At 43.6% G+C, this 24,251-nt stretch overlaps 1 protein-coding gene across 1 annotated transcript in view; it reads left to right on the top strand.

The window, feature by feature from the left end:
- The first annotated feature begins 8,388 nt into the window (after positions 1 to 8,388).
- LOC132865789 (verrucotoxin subunit beta-like) overlaps positions 8,389 to 24,251 on the top strand; it is a 40,162-nt gene continuing 24,299 nt past the window's right edge. The window contains exon 1 of the mRNA XM_060898297.1: positions 8,389 to 8,479. Coding sequence (XP_060754280.1) covers positions 8,389 to 8,479 — 91 coding nt within the window. The remainder of the gene's footprint in view (positions 8,480 to 24,251) is intronic.

Here is a 24,251-nt window from a genome sequence, read left to right on the forward strand (position 1 = left end):
TGCTGCATGACCCACCTTCTCTTGAGATTCAGTTCATGGACAGATGTCCTGACATTTTCCTTTAGAATTCGCTGGTATAATTCAGAATTCATTGCTCCATCAATGATGGCAAGCCATCCTGGCCCAGATGCAGCAAGACGGGCCCAAACCATGATACTACCACCACCATGTTTCACAGATGGGATAAGGTTCTTATGCTGGAATGCAGTGTTTTCCTTTCTCCAAACATAATGCTTCTCATTTAAAACAAAAACTTCTATTTTGGTCTCATCCATCCACAAAACATTTTTCCAATAGCCTTCTGGCTTGTCCACATGATCTTTAGCAAACTGCAGACGAGCAGCAATGTTCTTTTTGGAGAGCAGTGGCTTTCTCCTTGCAACCCTGCCATGCACACCATTGTTGTTCAGTGTTCTGATGGTGGACTCATGAACATTAACATTAGCCAATGTGAGAGAGGCCTTCAGTTGCTTAGAAGTTACCCTGGGGTCCTTTGTGACCTCACCGACTATTACACGCCTTGCTCTTGGAGTGATCTTTGTTGGCCGACCACTCCTGGGGAGGGTAACAATGGTCTTGAATTTCCTCCATTTGTACACAATCTGTCTGACTGTGGATTGGTGGAGTCCAAACTCTTTAGAGATGGTTTTGTAACCTTTTCCAGCCTGATGAGCATCAGCAACGCTTTTTCTGAGGTCCTCAGAAATCTCCTTTGTTCGTGCCATGATACACTTCCACAAACATGTGTTGTGAAGATCAGACTTTGATAGATCCCCGTTCTTTAAATAAAACAGGGTGCCCACTCACACCTGATTGTCATCCCATTGATTGAAAACACCTGACTCTAATTTCACCTTCAAATTAACTGCTAATCCTAGAGGTTCACATACTTTTGCCACTCACAGATATGTAATATTGGACCATTTTCCTCAATAAATAAATGACCAAGTATAATATTTTTGTCTCATTTGTTTAACTGGGTTCTCTTTATCTACTTTTAGGACTTGTGTGAAAATCTGATGATGTTTTAGGTCATATTTATGCAGAAATATAGAAAATTCTAAAGGGTTCACAAACTTTCAAGCACCACTGTATGCCCTTCCACTTTTCCACGAGAGGCCGGAGGTATGATTTCATGGCAATTCCAACACCTTCCTGTCTTGGCTTATCACTATCCCTCCCAGAGTGTAGGAAGATGTAATTTCCATCAGAGAATTCTCCTTCACCAGGGATCCGGCACTCACTGAGGCAGGCAATGTCGATGTTAAGTCTCCCCAGCTCAGAGGCTACTAGGGTGGAGCGGGGCTCAGGTGCTTGGCACTTCAGTGATGATGTATCTGACATGGTTCGAACGTTCCACGATGCAACCTTGATCTTGGAGATATATTTGCTGCGGCGGCGTCTGGGCTGTTCAGGGTCAGGGGGTCCCAAGGGCTTTACCCTTGATCCGTCATCCTTGCGAAAACGCTGCCCGTCGAACCGACGCTGGTTGTGTAAGGTTCTTAATGAAGGGTCTGTAGCGGGTATGTGGTTTCGCTGCAGCGGGGGTGCTGGCCTTGCTGCAGCTAGCAAGCAGGCTGCCCAATTCTGTGCCTGCGTCCTTCTGCCAGTGGACACATAGAGTGGACTCGCAAGAGACGCAAATCACCATGTGTATAGCTGGAGAAGTGGTCAATTAGTTGGGTCAGTGGGCTGACCTCGGCTTGAGCTGACCCAGGCAAACTGGCCGTTCCGACTGTTGCCCGAGTGGGCGGTAGTCTCTACGCCCTTGGCCATTTCGACCAGTATCCAGGTGTTATAGACTGTGGTCTCTACGCCCCTAAGATTGTTGCCCAGTACCTTGTTCCATAACTGACGGTTGGCCTCCTGCATGGTGGCTCTTCCCCTCGGGCGTTATGGTACCTCCATGCATGCCAGGTGTTGGCATGCTGTGGACTGTTTTTCGTCTGGACTCTCGCCTAAGACCGGATCCGGCATGGTTAAACCTGCCAGGGGTTGAGGCCCCCGCTGGCATGCGCCCTTAGGGTCCTAGAGACACTCAAGCTGCGACACCACGGCAAGGTAACAGTCCGATGTAAAATCTTCCTGTAAACCAATTACGAGGATACGGATTTTATATATATATATATATATATATATATATATATATATATATATATATATATATATATAAAATAAATAAATAAATTATATTTGCTAGTTGAGTGTCCTTTAAATACTGTGTTAGAGCTGTTACTGCTGATTGTGTGAATGGCTGACTTAATAAGTTGTCTGTAGTTACAGATTTTCTTAATGTTCTCCCCATCTTCTCTCTTTCACTGGAATACTGTGTACAGTGTATAAGAACATGCTCAACCTTTTCTACTTCTCCACAGTGTGCACAGGCCCCAGAATGATGTTTCCCTATTGTATACAACCCACTATTTAGACTTGTGTGTCCTATCCTCAGCCTCGTCAACCAAACCTCCTCCTGTCGTTTCAGTTCACCACCCCTTCTAAACACCACCTCCTTTTGTAAATTATATAGATGCCTTCCTTTCTCCTCTGTATTCCATCTCTCCTGCCACATTTTGTTGATGTTGTCTTTAATTATTACTTTAATTTCTGCCTTGCTTAATGGGACTTCTAACTCAACCTCATTTGCCTTGATGGCCTCTTTGGCCATTTTATCCACTTTCTCATTACCCTCAACCCCCTTATGAGCTGGAACCCATGTGAACTGAATAAAAGTTTTATGTTGATTTATCTTAAATACGAGATGGTTAATTTAATCTAAGAGATCTTGTCGGCATGTAGATTTCCCACTCTGGATACTATTTAAGGAAGACATAGAATCTGAGCAAATAACTGCTTTACTAGGCTTCACCTCCTCCACCCACTGCAGGGCCAGTATAATAGCCATCATTTCTGCTGAAAAAATTGACAAGTGATCTGACGTCTTTTTCCCAATACTTATATTGTAGCTGGGGATGAATACTGCTGTTCCTGTCTTACCAGTTTCGTCTTTAGAAGCATCTGTATATATCTGTGTCGTGTCATCATACATTACTTCTAAATACTGCTGTACATTCTGGTTTGCCATCTCCTTAGTTTTCAAATTTACAATAGGGAAATAAAATAACCAAGGGGGAATTATTGACCTTGTAATTGTTTTGCAAAGAGGAATGTCACTGATCCCCAATTGATCTGCCTGCTGATTACCATCCCACCCAAAACTGCGTACGGGTCAACCATACTCCCAGCATTCCCTTAGTACCTGTTTGGTTGGGTGATTATCTTCATGACCCTGTAGGTTTAGCCAATATGATACTGATAATTTCAGTCTCCTGAGGTCCAGTGGCATCTCCCCTACTTCCACCTGAAGTGCTGGGACTGGAGAGGTCCTGAAAGCACCACAACATATACGGAGGGCTTTGGCTTGTATCTTGTTTAGCTCTAACAAGGAAGTCTTGGCTGCTGAATTATATGCTATACATCCATAATCCAATACTGGTCGGATTAGGGCACTATAAATTCTTTTCAAGGATGTGCTTGATGCCCCCCAGTCATTCCCTGCTAAGCATTTCAGAATATTAATTCCCTTTTTACATTTGTCTATAACCTTTTGAACATGATTTTTAAAAGAAAGTTTGATATCGAACCATACACCAAGGTATCTTAAATTATCCGTTTGCTTGAGTGGCTGCCCATACAACCTGAGGTCCACTGTAGGGTTAACCCTTTTTTTTAAGAAACATATAACTTGTGTCTTTTCAACAGATAAATGAAACCCCCACTCATGTGACCATCTTTCAACCTCGTTTATAGCTATTTGCATTCTGTTCCTTAGACTATCAGAATTTCGGCCTCTCACCCACAGTGCTCCATCATCTGCATAAAGTGCTCTACTGATTCTGGAATCAATATTGTTAAAAACATCATTAATCATTATATTAAATAGAATTGGGCTGCAGACGCTACCCTGTGGGGTACCATTTTCTATAGCGTAGATTTTTGAATGGCTCGCTCCAGCTCTTACCTCTATGGTTCTATTCCTTAAAAAATCTCTAATCCAATTGAACATTTTGCCTTCTATTCCCATTTTGTTCAATTTAATTAAAAGACCCTCTTTCCAGAGCATATCATATGCTTTTTCAATATCAAAGAATGTTGCCAAGACTGACTCCTTATTTGCTTGAGCTTTCCTAATTTCATTTTCTAGGCAGATTATTGTATCCATAGTAGTACGGCCATTTCTAAACCCACTTTGATGTGGAGAGAAAAGACTTCTTTTTTTCAATCTCGTTTTCAATCTCTTAGTTATCATCTTTTCCATTAACTTACAAAGATTAGATGTTAGTGCTATAGGCCTATAGCTTTTGACCTCTGCTTTATCCTTACCTGGTTTAGCTATAGGTACCACTACTGAATGTTTCCAGCTAGAGGGCAGCTTACCTTGCTCCCAAATTTTATTATATAACTTTAAAAATCACACTTTTAGCCACATCAGATAATTGTTCAATCATTTTGTAACAAATTCTATCTTTACCTGGAGACGTATTTTTAACACCCACTAATGCTCTTTTCAGTTCAAATAATGTAAAATTATCATCAAGTGCGCCCTCACTTATATCTTTCTTTCCTAATACGTTTCCATTATCTTCAATCATTTTTGTTCTCCATAATAACTCTTCATTTGTTAAGTTTTTAGAGCTATGCACTTTAACAAAAGGCACTAGCAAGCATCTCTGCTTTTTCAGCATTATTTACTGCTTCACCATCACTATCTTTAATTACTGGTAAAGAGAAATCCCTTCTTATTCCTCCCATCTTTCTGATCATTCCCCATATCTCGGAGACCTTGACTTCTGATCCAATATTATTACAGAAACTCCTCCAGTAATTCCTCTTAGTTTCCCTTATTACTCTTTTAGCTTGAGCCTGTGCCTTTTTATATAGTATTAAATTATTGAAGGAATGATTAGATTTCACCATTCTAAATGCTTTATTTCTGGCTTTGACCGCGTTTTTACATTCATCTGACCACCATGGCACCATTTTCTTTTCCCTCATCCCAGAAGACTCACCCAGAACCTCCTCTGCTGACTCATATAATATATTTGTGATTATGGAATTTACTAATTCAACATCATCACTTAAGTTTGACATATTCTCCATAAGTTTGCCACTTGCCTTCATGCTATATAGCCCCCAATTAGCCTCTCTCATTTTCCATCTTGGGTACCAGTTTTCTTCCAAATTAACATTCTGCTCTTGTATCTTGGTCCAAATTGGGTAATGATCACTTCCTAATGGGTTATTATTAAGAACTTCCCACTGACTGACTCCTGCTAATCGTTCTGAAAGTAAGGTAAGGTCAAGTGCTGATTCTGTTCCATGTACTAGATCATAGCAGAGTCCCTTTCTGAGAACGGCCTATTTATACACAGCAGAGCAGACCAGGAAATGAATGCCGGCAAAATGGAAGTCCCGTCCCGGATCCGGATTGCGCTGAACTGGGAAATAGTAAATCTCCGGAGTGGAAGTCCGGGGCGGATCATGACTATAATATATATCTGGACCCGCTTGTTACTCAGGACATATTGGAGGAGATTTCTAGGCACAGGTCTTTTGGAAGAGACAAAAAGAACTTTCCCAAGGAGAGAAAATGAGGAAGAAGAGGTGGCATCCGGATCAGGTTAAAACACCAAAAATTGTGGCGAATTTTGCTTCCATCCATAATTCTCGCGAACGTTCAGTCACTCAAAAATAAGGGTGACGAGCTGCAAGTGAACGCAAACTATTTACACAAATACAGAGATGCCTACATTATGGCCTTCAGTGAGATGTGGCTGTCGTCCAGGGACACCGATGCGGATTTATCAATTAGTGGCTTTGGAGCACCTGTCAGGTTGGACAGGGACATTTTATATATAAAACCAATGGTGGTGTAACATCACCGTAAGGGAGTCAATATGCACAGCAAATATCGAACTGCTGTCTGTCTCTGTCTGCCCATTCTATCTCTCCAGGGATGCAGGTAGGTTAACATGGGGCGGCCTTGAGCTGAAGTGTCTTTGGGCAAGACACGCAACCCCCAACTGCTCCCCAGGCACTGTAGTAGAGCTGCCCACTGCTCTGGGTATATGTGTGCTCATTGCTCTTGTGTGTGCGCATGCGTCTGTTCACTGCTTCGGATAGGTTAAATGCGGAGGACGAACTTCACTGTTCTTGAGTGTGTATGTGACAAAGGCTTCTTCTAAAACTTGATTTTTAATGTAATTGTCTGTGTGCAACAACATAATTCTGTTAGACTTTTTTATTTATTTAATTATTTTTTTTTTAGCCTGCTAGCACCAGCAATGTAAAAACTGAGCAGGAAGCTCAAGTAAGCTGAGTAAGAAGTGTTGAGGGTTTTATTGGTATCTGAAAGGGTGTTGGAGGTTAGTTTCTGTCACATAATTACATCTTCCGCATCTGGCAGACAATTTCTTTTGATTATCTGATGTCTTACAGTAAGCAAGGAAGAATACCAGTTATTGCATCACCTCTAGCATGCAATTCATAAGTCAGATTGATATCTTTGCCACTGCTATAGTACCTGTAGTAAGCCTATATAAATACAGTGGTGCTTAAAAGTTTATGAACCCTTTAGAATTTTCAGTATTTCTGCATAAATATGACCTAAAACATCAGATTTTCACACAAGCCCTAAAAGTAGATAAAGAGAACCCAGTTAAACAAATGAGACAAAAATATTATACTTGTTCATTTCTTTATTGAGGAAAATGAGCCAATATTATATATCTGTGAGTGGCAAAAGTATGTTAACCTCTAGGATTAGCAGTTAATTTGAAGGTGAAGTTATAGTCAGGTGTTTTCAATCAATGGGATGACAATCAGGTGTGAGTGGGCACCCTGTTTTATTTAAAGAACAGGGATCTATCAAAGTCTGATCTTAACACATGTTTGTGGAAGTGTATCATGACACAAACAAAGGAGATTTCTGAGGACCTCAGAAAAAGCGTTGTTGATGCTCATCAGGCTGGAAAAGGTTACAAAACCATCTCTAAAGAGTTTGGACTCCACCAATCCACAGTCAGACAGATTGTGTACAAATGGAGGAAATTCAAGACCATTGTTACCCTCCCCAGAAGTGGTTGACCAACAAAGATCACTCCAAGAGCAAGGCGTGTAATAGTTGGTGATGTCACAAAGGACCCCAAGGTAACTTCTAAGCAACTGAAGGCCTCTCTTACATTGGCTAATGTTCATGAGTCCACCATCAGGAGAACACTGAACAACAATGGTGTGCATGGAAGGGTTGCAAGGAGAAAGCCACTGCTCTCCAAAAAGAACATTGCTGCTCGTCTGCAGTTTGCTAAAGATCACGTGGAAAGCAGAAGGCTATTGGGAAAATGTTTTGTGGACAGATGAGACCAAAATAGAACTTTTGGGTTTAAATGAACAGTGTTATGTTTGGAGAAAGGAAAACCACTGCATTCCAGCATAAGAACCTTATCCCATCTGTGAAACATGGTGGTGGCGGTTGGTGGTGGTAGTATCATGGTTTGGGCCTGTTTTGCTGCATCTGGGCCAGGACGGCTTGCCATCATTGATGGAACAATGAACTGTGAATTATACCAGCGAATTCTAAAGGAAAATGTCAGGACATCTGTCCATGAACTGCACCTCAAGAGAAGGTGGGTCATGCAGCAAGACAACGACCCTAAGCACACAAGTCGTTCTACCAAAGAATGGTTAAAGAAGAATAAAGTTAATGTTTTGGAATGGTCAAGTCAAAGTCCTGATCTTAATCCAGTCGAAATGTTGTGGAAGGACCTGAAGCGAGCAGTTCATGTGAGGAAACCCACCAACATCCCAGAGTTGAAGCTGTTCTGTACGGAGGAATGGGCTAAAATTCCTCCAAGCCGGTGTGCAGGACTGATCAACAGTTACTGGAAACATTTAGCTGCAGTTATTGCTGCACAAGGGGGTCACACCAGATGCTGAAAGCAAAGGTTCACATATGTTTGCCACTCACAGATATGTAATATTGGATCATTTTGCTCAATAAATAAATGACCAAGTATAATATTTTGTCTCATTTATTTAACTGGGTTCTCTTTATCTACTTTTAGGACTTGTGTGAAAATCTGATGTTTTAGATCACTTATGCAGAAATATAGAAAATTCTAAAGGGTTCACAAACTTTCAAGCACCACTGTAGACTGTGATTATTTGTATATGTGGTAACATCAAGATTTTTGAAAATCAAAGAATATTTTCCATATTCTGTTAAGTCAACAGCCCTGACTATGCCACACTGTCACACTTACAACTTCACAGTTTAATGCACAGTTTAATGCATTATCTTGTCCTTGTCTTTTCTTTTCTCTTGTAACAGTAATGGATTCCAAATGCATGGAAATACCTGCCCTGGGAAGATCTCTGTATCCTGGCATGCTATACGATTGCCGCAGGGACTCCTTTATTCCAGGTGCAATTTACACGATCATCTTTTAGTTAGTTATTTGTAGTGTAAATATAGTTGTGATTAATGATATCAATAATAAGTTATGATATGTCCAGAACTTGTTTGACCTAACTCTGAAATGGTGGGTTTTTTTTTTTTTTTAAAGTATTATTAGAACGCGCGTGTGTGTGTGTGTGTGTGTGTGTGTGTGTGTTAGTTATTTTATGACACGATGTCTTAGTGTTTTTATTGCTCGAATACAATAATTTGTAAAACTTCAAATACAGGTAGACAAATAAGCATATATTAAGAAGTGAACTCCTGCTTTCATGATAATTAATACATAAATTAATACTTAATGCATCAAGAAATAATGAAGTGTTTGTCATGCTCAACTGCGTCATGTATACACATCCATTAATAATTGTAATTAAGTATTAATATACTTGTTCTAGGCCTTGTGATAAAACGAAAGTGATATGTACCATTAATAGCAATAAGAAAATTGTTTGAGCGAACATTTGAGTTTCACTTCAATGTATTAAATGGAAACTGCCAGAAAAACACAAAGTGAATACAGAAAGTTTGATTGCATGAAGAAACCCCAAGTGTGTGCCCTCCCTTACACAAACAGCCAATCACACCCCTTGATAATGCTGCTTGCTACAAGTGATAGGCAAACAGCCAATCATTTGCCAGGTTTATTGTTTGGTTGCACCATCAATGTGTGACAACATAAACAGCATGTAGTGAGATAATGTGCAGTGTTTCCCACAGGTCTCCAATATACTTGCGGTGGTAGTCAGTGGAAAGAGCCGCTTTTACAACCCCAGTTCCAAAAAAGTTGGGACAAAGTACAAATTGTAAATAAAAACGGAATGCAATGATGTGGAAGTTTCAAAATTCCATATTTTATTCAGAATAGAACATAGATGACATATCAAATGTTTAAACTGAGAAAATGTATCATTTAAAGAGAAAAAATAGGTGATTTTAGATTTCATGACAACAACACATCTCAAAAAAGTTGGGACAAGGCCATGTTTACCACTGTGAGACATCCCCTTTTCTCTTTACAACAGTCTGTAAACGTCTGGGGACTGAGGAGACAAGTTGCTCAAGTTTAGGGATAGGAATGTTAACCCATTCTTGTCTAATGTAGGATTCTAGTTGCTCAACTGTCTTAGGTCTTTTTTGTCATATCTTCCATTTTATGATGCGCCAAATGTTTTCTATGGGTGAAAGATCTGGACTGCAGGCTGGCCAGTTCAGTACCCGGACCCTTCTTCTACGCAGCCATGATGCTCTAATTGATGCAGTATGTGGTTTGGCATTGTCATGTTGGAAAATGCAAGGTCTTCCCTGAAAGAGACGTCGTCTGGATGGGAGCATATGTTGCTCTAGAACCGGGATATACCTTTCAGCATTGATGGTGTATTTCCAGATGTGTAAGCTGCCCATGCCAGACGAACTAATGCAACCCCATACCCTCAGAGATGCAGGCTTCTGAACTGAGCGCTGATAACAACTTGGGTCGTCTTTCTCCTCTTTAGTCCGAATGACACGGCGTCCCTGATTTCCATAAAGAACTTCAAATTTTGATTTGCCTGACCACAGAACAGTTTTCCACTTTGCCACAGTCCATTTTAAATGAGCCTTGGCCCAGAGAAGACGTCTGCACTTCTGGATCATGTTTAGATACGACTTCTTCTTTGGACTATAGAGTTTTAGCTGGCAACGGTGGATGGCACAGTGAATTGTGTTCACAGATAATGTTGTCTGGAAATATTCCTGAGCCCATTTTGTGATTTCCAATACAGAAGCATGCCTGTATGTGATGCAGTGCCGTCTAAGGGCCCGAAGATCACGGGCACCCAGTATGGTTTTCCGGCCTTGACTCTTACGCACAGAGATTCTTCCAGATTCTCTGAATCTTTTGATGATATTATGCACTGTAGATGATGATATGTTCAAACTCTTTGCAATTTTACACTGTCGAACTCCTTTCTGATATTGCTCCACTATTTGTCGGTGCAGAATTAGGGGGATTGGTGATCCTCTTCCCATCTTTACTTCTGAGAGCAGCTGCCACTCCAAGATGCTCTTTTTATACCCAGTCATGTTAATGACCTATTGCCAATTGACCTAATGAGTTGCAATTTGGTCCTCCAGCTGCTCCTTTTTTGTACCTTTAACTTTTCCAGCCTCTTATTGCCCCTGTCCCAACTTTTTTGAGATGTGTTGCTGTCATGAAATTTCAAATGAGCCAATATTTGGCATGAAATTTCAAAATGTCTCACTTTCGACATTTGATATGTTGTCTATGTTCTATTGTGAATACAATATCAGTTTTTGAGATTTGTAAATGATTGCATTCCGTTTTTATTTACAATTTATACTTTGTCCCAACTTTTTTGGAATCAGGGTTGTACCTGCCAGCACAAAAATTGTTCTACCTCATGTGATTTCATATTGCATTGAAATTTGCTCCACTCCTGTTTCTGAGTACATCATGCGAGTTATCCATCAGCAACAACCATGGGTTGCTTTTAAATTTTGTAGGCAATTTTGTCTGCAATTTCTGATCACAAAAACAAAAATTACTGCTTAATTTCTGTTACTGACAAAAATGGAATGATCAAATGTACATGGACTGTTTATTCAAAGGACATTATCAGTTAAATAAGCTAGAAAAAACAGACACCTGAATGCACTGACTGGACTCATGTTCCATGTGTCATACCAACATTGACAATACAGTGGTGCTTGAAAGTTTGTGAACCCTTTAGAATTTTCTATATTTCTGCATAAATATGACCTAAAACATCATCAGATTTTCACACAAGTCCTAAAAGTAGATAAAGAGAACCCAGTTAAACAAATGAGACAAAAATATTATACTTGGTCATTTATTTATTGAGGAAAATGATCCAATATTACATATCTGTGAGTGGCAAAAGTATGTGAACCTCTAGGATTAGCAGTTAATTGGAAGGTGAAATTAGAGTCAGGTGTTTTCAATCAATGGGATGACAATCAGGTGTGAGTGGGCACCCTGTTTTATTTAAAGAACAGGGATCTATCAATGTCTGATCTTCACAACACATGTTTGTGGAAATGTATCATGGCACGAACAATGGAGATTTCTGAGGACCTCAGAAAAAGCGTTGTTGATGCTCATCAGGCTGGAAAAGGTTACAAAACCATCTCTAAAGAGTTTGGACTCCACCAATCCATAGTCAGACAGATTGTGTACAAATGGAGGAAATTCAAGACCATTGTTACCCTCCCCAGGAGTGGTCGACCAACATAGATCACTCCAAGAGCAAGGCGTGTAATAGTCGGCGAGGTCACAAAGGACCCCAGGGTAACTTCTAAGCAACTGAAGGCCTCTCTCATATTGGCTAATGTTAATGTTCATGAGTCCACCATCAGGAGAACACTGAACAACAATGGTGTGCATGGAAGGGTTGCAAGGAGAAAGCCACTGCTCTCCAAAAAGAACATTGCTGCTCGCCTGCAGTTTGCTAAAGATCATGTGGACAAACCAGAAGGCTATTGGAAAAATGTTTTGTGGACGGATGAGACCAAAATAGAACTCTTTGGTTTAAATGAGAAGCGTTATGGTTGGGGAAAGGAAAACTGCATTCCAGCATACAGTAAGAACCTTATCCCATCTGTGAAACATGGTGGTGGTAGTATCATGGTTTGGGCCTGTTTTGCTGCATCTGGGCCAGGACAGCTTGCCATCATTGATGGAACAATGAACTGTGAATTATACCAGCGAATTCTAAAGGAAAATGTCAGGACATCTGTCCATGAACTGAATCTCAAGAGAAGGTGGGTCATGCAGCAAGACAACGACCCTAAGCACACAAGTCGCTCTACCAAAGAATGGTTAAAGAAGAATAAAGTTAATGTTTTGGAATGGCCAAGTCAAAGTCCTGACCTTAATCCAATGGAAATGTTGTGGAAGGACTTGAAGCGAGCAGTTCATGTGAGGAAACCCACCAACATCCCAGAGTTGAAGCTGTTCTGTACGGAGGAATGGGCTAAAATTCCTCCAAGCCAGTGTGCAGGACTGATCAACACTTACCGGAAATGTTTAGTTGCAGTTATTGCTGCACAAGGGGGTCACACCAGATACTGAAAGCAAAGGTTCACATACTTTTGCCACTCACAGATATGTAATATTGGATCATTTTCCTCAATAAACAAAAGACCATGTATAATATTGTTGTCTCATTTATTTAACTGGGTTCTCTTTATCTACTTTTAGGACTTGTGTGAAAATCTGATGATGTTTTAGGTCATATTTATGCAGAAATATAGACAATTCTAAAGGGTTCACAAACTTTCAAGCACCACTGTAACATGCAAGGTTATTGTCACGTTATAACGTGTTCTGTGCACAGTGATTTAAGATTGTCTGTCTACAGCGTGAAAGCTCTCCATTCATGTGGTCGGCTTTTTTGGCCAATCGTTCCAGCACAAAACCCAGCTCCTTTAAGCAATACATTAGACTCCATTCTGTTCGTGTGCTTACTAAACACACAATTATTAGTGTGCTTGCTGAATAGTGTTCTTTATCAGAGTGCAGGCACTTATGTACTTCCTCCCACACTTGTTGGCTTCTTTGGAACCACGTATCAACTGCTGGTAACTGAGTGGGTGTGTCATCCCATGAAAACGGGGGGATTGTTAGCCAAGCATGTAGTGGAAAAGTGTTAAGTGTGTGGTAGAATGCTTGAGGGAGTTTTGTGCATACTCGGTCCATGGGAGACACCGTGCCCAGTCTCTTTGGTTTCTCATACAGAAGTTACATAAAAAAATTATTGTGGATGATACCCGGACATGAGACTTACAGATACGCCTAGATGGTCCATGAAACTGGTCCAAAGTTGGGAGATGAACTGGGGACCCCAGTCACTTATGATGTCTTCTGGAATACCAAAGTAATGGAATACATGCTTAAATAATAGTTCGGCCGTTTGATAAGCTGTAGGCAGACCTGGTAGAGGAATGGGTCAGAGTACTTTGGAGAATCGATCTATGATTACCATGATGACAGTGTTTCCTTGAGAAGGTTTGAAATCAGTGGCTATGTGTGACCAGGGTCTCTAAGGTACTGGAAGAGGACAATTTTCCAGCAGGAGGGGCATGTGGTACCTTGGCTTGGGTGCACTCTGAACACGAGGAGACAAAGTGATTTATGTTGGAGATCATATTCTCCCACTAGTACTTGCTTGTTATGAGTTGGTACGTATGTGCAGTGGCTGCTTGGATAACCAGTGACAGGTGAGGAATGAGCCCAGGTGATGAGTCTTGCCCTGATTTCAGGTGAACCATGGAGGAGTCCGGGAGGGTGGTTTTCGGGTGGGTTCTGGGTCTGTGACTGCTGGATCTCTTTATCAATGTCCCAAGTGATGGTTTCTGGAACTGGGGCGGTAGGATATGGTGAACTGGAGGCATGTGAAGAATAGGGCTCACCTGGCTTGGCGCGGGTTCAGCTGTTTGGTGGTTTCAGATATTCTAGGTTCTTGTGGTCAGTCAGGATTGTGAAAAGGTGTGTGGCACCCTCCAGCCAGTGTCTCCACTCCTTGAGGGCCAGCTTGATAGCCAGGAGCTCTCAGTTACCAATGTCGTAGTTTCTTTCTACAGGTGAGAGTTTATTTGAAAAAAAAAAAAAAGGTTACAGGGTGCAGCTTATTCTTCTCTCCAACATGTTGTGATAGCACCCCTCCAACTCTAGTTTCAGATGCATCCACTTCTATGATAAATGGTTTGGTGGGGTCTGGGTGTTGCAGAATGGGGGCGGAGGTGAAGGCTGACTTGAGTTTATTGAATGCTTCTTCAGCCACTGGACTCCACTTGAGCCGATGTGGTCCATTTTTTAGTAGGGAGGTCAGTGGGCTGGCAATGGTGCTGAAACCCTGGATGAAGCGCCTGTAGAAATTTGCAAAGCCAAGAAAGCATTGTAGCCCCTTGACAGATGAGCGGTTGGCCAGGATGTGACTACTGTGATCTTGATTTGGTCCATACTTACTCCCTCAGAACTGATTATGTATCCCAAAAATGAGATCTGAATGACATGGGATTCACATTTCTCTGGTTTGACAAAGAAGTGATTCTTGAGCGAGTGTGTTAGCATGGACCTGACGTGAGCCTCATGACTGTCCTTATTTGAGGCGTAGATCAGGATGTCATCGATGTATGCAATGATGAATTTTCCAAGCATGTCTCTCAATCAGTCCCCCCAGGATTTCGCGGGCCTTTTTTGTGATTGTTGCGGGCTAAAATGTCTGATGTTGCAGGGGTTTTCCAAAAAATTGCGATGAAAGTTGCGGTGTTTTTTAGGTTTTTGTTGCGATTACATTGCAGGAGGAAGTGAAAGTTGCGAGAAATTGTTGTGATTTTCTCTTTTTGTGATTAAAATTGAGTGATATGTTAAATATTAAAAGTTATTACTGAAAAACTATTGACTAAAAGAACAAAGACACTGAGAAATGGTCCTATAAACATCTTTACCAATACAAAAGATTACTAGGACTCCAAAAATGCAGAAAAATAGGCTTTATTTATCCAAATGCACCTGTTGGTTCAAAAGTTAAAGTGCATAGAACCTCACAGCACAACATGAAGTCACCTTAAAATATAATATAAATGCCTCAGCTTTCATGTAAGAAAAAAAAAACTATTAATACTAGTACTGTGTGCAGGCAGTCTCTCCTGAAGACTAAATTAAACAATAATTATAAACTAATAAAATAAATGGCTCAGGCTTCATAGAAGATAAAACAACAATTTGAACAGAATCTCACAGTATGATGCTGAAGCTGCCTAAACAATGGAAAATAAAATACCATTTTGGCAAAAATCTCATTCTCATCTCATTTATCTCTAGTCGCTTTATCCTGTTCTACAGGGTCGCAGGCAAGCTGGAGCCTATCCCAGCTGACTATGGGCGAAAGGCGGGGTACACCCTGGACAAGTCGCCAGGTCATCACAGGGCTGACACATAGACACAGACAACCATTCACACTCACATTCACACCTACGGCCAATTTAGAGTCACCAGTTAACCTAATCTGCATGTCTTTGGACTGTGGGGGAAACCGGAGCACCCGGAGGAAACCCACGCAGACAAGGGGAGAACATGCAAACTCCGCACAGAAAGGCCCTCGCCGGCCACGGGGCTCGAACCCGGACCTTCTTGCTGTGAGGCGACAGCGCTAACCACTACACCACCATGCTGCCCTTTTGGCAAAAATGTTGGCATCTATTAATTTCTTGTGTTAAGTAAAAAAAATAATGTAAAGTGCACGCAGTCCTTCACTGTAAACATAACACACTTTCAGTAACAGAATTTAAGCCAATATAAACACTGACTCGCACATGCTGCTTCTCTTGAATGGAAACACGGAAGTAAGCATTGTTGCCAGATACTGCTGATGTTTTCCAGCTCAAAATATGTTCAAAACCCGCCAAAATGCACTTGAAACCGCCCAATCTGGCAACACTGGAAGTAAGGTGGAAGGTAGTTTGTCGACGTCACCTCAAGACGACGCAAACGATTGGTCAAATTTGCGGGAAAGTTGTGGTGATTGGATATAATTGCAACACCGCCCTGAATTCGCGGGGATTGGTTGAATTTGCATTGAAGTCGCAAATCGCAACATCGCGAAATCCTGGAGGGTCTGATCAATACATCATTTATTAGGCACTGGAAAACACTTGGAGTTGAAGAAAGGCCATATGGCATGACCCAAGTGCTCAAAATGGCCAGCAGTGGTACTAAAGGACATCTTCCATTTGTCTCCCTCCCGAATGCGGACCAGGTTGTCGATACTGCAGAGGTCCAGTTTAGAGAAAACCCTTGCCAATCTTAGTTGTTCCAATGCTGACGGTACGAGTGGTAGTCTCATCTCGTCGTCTTCTGCTTATCCGGGGCCGGGTCGCGGAGGCAGCAGTCTGAGCATGGAAGCCCAAACTTCCCTTTCCCCAGACACCTCGGCCAGCTCCTCAGGAAGAACACCAAGGCGTTCCCAGGCCAGCTGAGAGACATAGTCCCTCCAGCTTGTCCTGGGTCTTCCTCGGGGCCTCCTCCCGGGGGGACATGCCTGGAACACCTCCTTAGGGAGGCGTCCAGGAGGCATCCGAAAGAGATGCCCGAGCCACCTCAACTGGTTCTTCTTGATGTGGGGGAGCAGCGGCTCTACTCCGAGCTCCTCCCGAATAACTGTGCTTCTCACCCTATCTCTAAGGGAGCGCCCAGCCACCCTGTGAAGGAAACTCATTTCGGCCACTTGTATCCGCGATCTTGTTTTTCGGTCATTACCCAAAGCTCATGACCATAGGTGAGAGTCGGAATGTAGATCGACCGGTAAATCAAGAGCTTTGCCTTTTGGCTCAGCTCCTTCACCACGACGGACCGGTAAAGCGACCGCATCACTGCGGAGGCTGCACCGACCCGCCTGTCAATCTCACGCTCTATCCTTCCCTGACTCGTGAACAAGATCCCGAGATACTTAAACTCCTCCACTTGAGGCAGGACTTCTCCACCAACCTGGAGAGGGCAAGCCACCCTTTTCCGATCGAGAACCATGGCCTCGGACTTGGAGGTGCTGATTCTCATCCCAGCCGCTTCACACTCGACTGCAAACCGCCCCGGTGCATGCTGAAGGTCCTGGTTTGAAGAAGCCAACAGGACAACATCATCCACAAAAAGCAGAGATGAAATCCTGTGGTTCCCAAACAGGATTCCTTCCGGCCCCTGGCTGTACCTAGAAATTCTGTCCAGAAAAATTATGAACAGAACCGGTGACAAAGGGCAGCCCTGCCGGAGTCCAACATGCACTGGGAACAGGTCTGACTTACTGCCGGCAATGCGAACCAGACTCCTGCTCCGTTCGTACAGGGACCGGACAGCGCTTTGCAAAGTGCCCCGAACCCCATACTCCTGAAGCACCCCCCACAGAATACCACGAGGGACACACTCGAATGCCTTCTCCAGATCCACAAAGCACATGTGGACTGGTTGGGCAAACTCCCATGAACCCTCGAGCACCCTATGAAGGGTATAGAGCTGGTCCAGTGTTCCGCGACCGGGACAAAAACCGCATTGTTCATCCTGGATCAGAGGTTCGACTATTGGCCGAATTCTCCTCTCCAGTGCCCTGGAGTAAACCTTTCCAGGGAGGCTGAGAAGTGTGATTTCCCCTATAATTGGAGCACACTCTCCAGTCCCCTTTCTTAAAAAGAGGGACCACCACCCCAGTCTGCCACTCCAGAGGCACTGCCCCCGACCGCCACGCGCTGTTGCAGAGGCATGTCATCCAAGACAGCCCCACAACATCCAGAGACTTGAGATACTCAGGGCGGATGTCATCCACCCCCGGTGCCTTGCCACCGAGGAGCTTGCAAACCACCTCAGTGACTTCGGCTTGGGTAATGGACAAGTCCACCTCTGAGTCATCAGCCTCCGCTTCCTCAATGGAAGACGTGACGGTGGGATTGAGGAGATCCTCAAAGTATTCCTGCCACCGCCCGACAATGTCCCCAGTCGAGGTCAACAGCTCCCCACCCGCACTGTAAACAGTGTTGGCAGAGTACTGCTTCCCCCTCCTGAGGCGCCAGACGGTTTGCCAGAATTTTTTCGAGGCTGACCGATAGTCCTCCTCCATGGCCTCACTGAACTCCTCCCAGTTCTGAGTTTTTGCCTCTGCAACTGCCCGAGCTGCAGCACGCCTGGCCTGCCGATACCCGTCAGCTGCCTCAGGAGTCCCAGAGGCCAACATGGCCCGATAGGACTCCTTCAGCTTGATGGCATCCCTTACTTCCGGTGTCCACCACCGGGTTCGGGGATTGCCACCATGACAGGCACCGGAGACCTTGTGGCCACAGCTCCGAACAGCCGCGTCGACAATGGAGGTAGAGAACATGGTCCACTCAGACTCAATGTCCCCCGCCTCCCTCGGAAGCTGGGAGAAGCTCTCCCAGAGGTGAGAGTTAAAGACCTACCCGACGGAGTGCTCGGCCAGACGTTCCCAGCAGACCCTCACCATACGTTTGGGCCTGCCAGGTCTGTCCGGCTTCCTCCTCCGCCAGCGGATCCAACTCACTACCAGGTGGTGATCAGTTGACAGCTTAGCCCCTCTCTTCACCCGAGTGTCCAAGACATAGGGCCAGAGATCAGATGAAACGACAACAAAGTCGATCATCGACCTCCGACCTAAGGTGTCCTGGTACCACGTGCACTTATGGACACCCCGATGCTCGAACATGGTGTTTGTTATGGACAAACCGTGACTAGCACAGAAGTCCAATAACAAAACACCACTCGGGTTCAGATCGGGGAGGCCGTTCCTCCCAATCACGCCCCTCCAGGTGTCACTGTCATCGCCCACGTGAGTGTTGAAGTCCCCCAGTAGAACAATGGAGTCCCCAGTCTAAGCACCTCTCAGTACCTCTCCCAGGGACTCCAAGAAGGCCGGATACTCTATACTGCTATTCGGCCCGTAGGCACAAACAACAGCAAGAGCCCTCTCCCTGACCCGAAGGCACAGAGAGGCGACTCTCTCGTTCACTGGGGTAAACTCCAACACATGGAGGCTGAGCTGGGGAGCTATAAGCAAGCCCACACCAGCCCGCCGCTCACCATGGGCGACTCCAGAGAAGTGGAGAGTCCAGCCCCTCTCGAGGAGCTGGGTTCCGGAGCCCAAGCTGTGCATGGAGGTGAGCCCGACTATCTCTAGCCGGTACCTCTCAACCTCCCGCACAAGCTCAGGCTCTTTCCCCCCCAGCGAAGTGACATTCCATGTCCCAACAGCTAGCTGCTGTGTCTGGGGATCAGGTTGTCGAGGCCCCTGCCTTCGACTGCCACCCAATCCACACTGCACTAGCCCCCTACGGCTACCTCTGTGGGTGGTGAACCCACAGGAGGTCGGGCCCATGTCACCACTTCGGGCTGAGCCTGGCCAGGCCCCGTGGACAAAGGCCCGGCCACCAAGCGCTCGCATACGAGCCCCAACCCCAGGCCTGGCTCCAGGGTGGGGCCCCGGCTGTGCCATACCGGGCGATGTCACGGTCCTTGATTTATTGTTATCCATAAGGGTTTTGGTGAACTGCTCTTGGTCTGGCCTGTCACCTAGGACCTGTCTGCCTTGGGAGACCCTAACAGGGGCGGTAATGCCCCCGAGAACATAGCTCCTAGGATCATTCAAGCACACAAACCCCTCCACCACAATAAGGTGGCAGTTCTAGGAGGGGACGAGTGGTAGTGAGTAAGGGTATTTTGACAGTGATTTTGATTCAGTCTTCTGTAGACAATATATGGCCTGCAACACAACAGCAGCAAGTTGAGCCATCCTGGTGTTTAGATCACAAAGCATCTGCTGATGTTCTCCCAATAGGCACCCCCGAGTGTTGAGTGCTTTTTTTCTTCGACTCCTCTGCTGCATCCATGGATGGTGAAGTATCCTGTCAGAGTGCAAGCATTTACAATTGCAGGTGCAGGGGAGACCAGGGCAGAGCAAACTGCAGACGTAATCCAAATCAGCGTGCAGGAAGCATGGTCAAGAAACTAGCGAGGGTTGAGCAATCAGCAAACAGAGCAGTAGAGACTAGACTATAAGATGAGGTCAAGATGAAATGGGAATACTGATCATACGCTGATAAACAGGAGGTAATCAAACACCCCGGTATGTTAGAGAGAGAAGACTAAACGATACTTTGTAAAGTGTGAGAGCTGTGCTTATATAGGCGAGGGGATGACTATTGAATGAGATGCATGTGATATGATTAATAATCAGGAGACAGGGTGCTGTGGTTCTTGGGGTTTGTAGTTTAGAGTATCCATGTTTGAAGGTTGTTCTGAGCCATTACCAAAATTCTTCTTCAGTTTACTTTATTATTCTTATTAATTTGCACTCGCAGCGCTGGCACAAATTGTTACTCACTCAGGAGCTTTCTACTTTCTTCCTCATTATTATTATTATTAAGAAGTGCTGCTTTGTGCAGCAAGCACACTATTCTTCTTAAAGGCCAACTCAGATGACAATTACCCTACCCGTTTTTCTTATTTTAAACAAACAAATGGTGATTTTCAACCACATGAGCCCATTTTCTGATCGTTTACAATAGTAAACGACTTTAGTTAGCCAATTACTTTTGCATATTTTACACGCTATCGCTGCTCAGCTGATGATCAGAAATCACAAGCACAATAGTGTGCTTGCTGCTCAAAGCAGTGCTGCTTTGTGCCACAAGCACACTAATGTTCTTCAGTTTATTTCTTTTTCATTATTATTATTCCTGTGCACCCGTTTTTGGAGCTCCTACTCCTACAGCTTATGAGATACAAATCAACTTCAACTTGGTGGCCACTTTATTAGGGATACTTGCCTGCACGCGTACACACATTAGCAGTTAGCATATAAGCATTAACGTGTTAGCATGCTGGCTAACAACAAGAGTTTTTAGCATGTTTTCCTTTAGCATGTTATTATCATTTGCCTTAGTATGTCAGCATAAGCATGTTAACAGTTAGCCATGGTATGTTAGCGTGTTCACCTGCGCATGTTAGCATGCTAACTGTTAGCATGTTAGCATATTGGCATGTTAGCTGTTAGCATGCCACCTTCAACGTGTTAGCAGTCTAACAATTAACATGTTAGCCTGCTAGCTGTTAGCATATTAGCCTTAGGCTACATCCACATGACAACGGCAACGAGATGTTATTTGAAAAAATATCGCGTCCAAATGGGCCACGATCAGTAAAATATCAGGTCCATATGGCAACGCAACGCTTGCTGAAAACGATGCAATACACATGCTACACCTCTAGGGGCGCTGTAAGACGGTCCCTTCGGAGACACCAGAACAATAGAAGAAGTAAGGACGCATGCATAAACTATTATGCGCGAGACTTCATATTAGCCACAAAGTCAGGAAAATCTGTTCGTAAAATTACATTATAATGACCAAATACAATGAAAAGTATTTTTCCAGTCTCACCTGTGAAAGGTAATCCCATGTGATCTCGTTTGGACGGCAAACCTGTTGGTACAGTTAAACGCAGCTAATCTTTATTCTCCGCTTTGACCTATCCAATATGGCGGCGAGGATGACGTATGATTCTACGCGGAAGGCGGCGTCTTTAATGGTCCGGAATAAATTGAATGCTACACATTGATGGATTAATTTGCTCTTCTACGCCCTTTTTGAGGAATGTATTGTAGGACTTAAATCAACATCTGAAGAGGTGAGATCGCTCCTTTTTTTCCCCTATTTTTGCTGGCGGGATTGACTCTGCCCTAAGGGCAGAGTCTCTCTCTCTCTCTCTCTCTCTCACTTTGCACCATTACACAATAAATATTCACAGTGAAAATATTTTGTAAGCGCGTTTCATGAACCAAGTTATAGGATTTGTTGACAACTCGCATCGAGTTCGTTACACTTCTACCCGGCGTGAAGCACTCAGTCATGTGGTTGTGACGTCATCGTAAACAAATCCGTTCTACTCATCCAGACGACTTCGCAACGGCAACGTTGCCAGATCTTTCCACTCTGGAACCCGTTCTCAAAAAGATTGCGTTTTGGGCACCCAAAACGCCGGTGCCGTGTGGACGCCAGGCCTAAACGATAAGCAATTGTATCGGAGTCACCTGAATCCATTGCCGTGTGGACAGGGCCTTAGAGTATTAACATGTTAACAATTAGCATGTTAGCTATTAGCATGCTAGGATGTTAGCTGTGAGTATTTGCATGTTAACATGCTAGCTATTAGCATGATATATATATAGTGTGTGTGTGTGTTCTGCTACAGCTCAGCAGGCACGCTTTGCATTTTCTCTGCAGAAATGCAGTCTAGTTATTTATGAATGTGCTTGCTGCACAAAGCAGCGCTTCACTTTTTTTTTTTAATTTGTATTTTTTATTAGTGTGCTTGCTGCACAAAGCAGTGAGAAGCATTTTTATGCATCCCTTTTTTACCTCCAAGCTTCCATTGATTTTTGGTCCCATTCAACTGAATGGAGTTTTGCTCAGTAACACTTCACCACACATCCACCAAACTTCATATGGCACATCAGGCCAACTCACCCATCACACACATATCAGGTCTGACCCACACTCGTCTTTGTCTTGCCTTTCATCTATCCATTTTTTTCTTCATATTGCTGCTAATCAATAGAAGCTTGACGGAGTCATCACTCCATTCTCCCAGACGTGATGATGCATTTGGCAAGGATCTGATCATTTGAGACTTTGACAACAGATCAACTTTAACTCAATGGCCACTTCATTAGGAATACGTGCACGCACGCACGCACGCACGCACACATGATAGCAATTATCATTATAAGCATTGGCGTGTTAGCATGCTAACTGTAGGCTCGCAAGTTGTTAGCATGTTCGCCATTAGCATGTTATCATGAGATCTGTTAGCATGTTAGGATTATCATGTTAGCATGTTAACAGTTAGCCATGGTAATTTTTGCGTGTTCGCCTGAGTAGACCCCGAAGCCGCCGCCAGGCGCCACTAAAACCGCCATTTAGAATTTGAGCCGCCGCCAGCCAATAATTTTGTAAGCCAGTTTGAGCCGCTATCTAATAAAATTTGGCTGAGCCACTAAGAATTGTGTACATCAAATAATGGGTTTATCCACATCATGAGCTACAAGAAAAGTGACACAAACATGATCAACTGTACACACTAGTAGTAACACAATAGAGACGTATAGGCATACACTGTAGAGATTTAGAACTGATATCACAGCACAGAGAGCCACCACAAGCTTGCCGTTGTGACTACCTGTCTGGCTTCCCGCCCCTCACACCGTTACCACGATACACTGGGGAACCCGGGAACCCACCCAGAGCATCAATCGACTCCGATATCGACGAGATGGCTGCATTCTTTGCCGCTGCTGAGGGAAAGTGTAAAGGTTTTTTTTTTGTTTGTTTGTTTCACATACTTCGAGATTGATAAAAAAAGTACTCCACCACTCTACTTTCATCATAGTAAGATAGCTGCCAGTCCTTCACTGGTCATTGCTAGTGAGAGTAGATAGCTAGATGCCTTCCTCGAACAATCCAGATTAGCTTATTATTAGCATTGAACTACAATCTTGCTAGATTTATATTTACAATGAAGTAAGAGACCAGGGGACCTGTGGTAATTTGCTTTTTATTCCCACCATTTGTTTGATCCGTTCGCCCGGATATATGCCACACAGTGACATCCATTAATTAAGCGGGACTCCCTCAGAGACACTCTTTCATGATTCATACTTTGCAGTCTGACCACAGCTAGCAATATACTGACCGCTCTGTTTGCCTGGTAGGCAAGGCAGACAGAACATTAGTGAACTTGGCGGTCGGAGATAATTTAAAGCGAATCCGTCGCCGTACACTGCACAGAATAAAGTCTACTAGGGCCTACTATATTTTAATATCTCATAATTCATATGATTTCATGTTAAATGACCCGTGTGTATGTGTGTGTGTGTGTGTGTGTGTGTGTGTGTGAGAGAGAGAGAGAGATAATAATAATACATCTAAGTACTTATAATAAATAAATGTAATAAATAAATAACTTATAATCAATAAATGCTATCATAAATACACCATTTGTTGTAGTACAATCAGTTTTTTAACCAAACTGTGTTGTGGAAATAGCCTATGTATCTGTGTAACCAGTACACTGCATCTTATAATCAATTGAACGTAGACCATAGGTGTGAAGAAACAGTATCAGCCATTTGTAGCCATAAACATTTTGGTGGCTGCAGCAGCC

Source organism: Neoarius graeffei, chromosome 18 (genome assembly GCF_027579695.1).
Source record: "Neoarius graeffei isolate fNeoGra1 chromosome 18, fNeoGra1.pri, whole genome shotgun sequence".
In the NCBI taxonomy this organism is placed as follows: domain Eukaryota; kingdom Metazoa; phylum Chordata; class Actinopteri; order Siluriformes; family Ariidae; genus Neoarius; species Neoarius graeffei.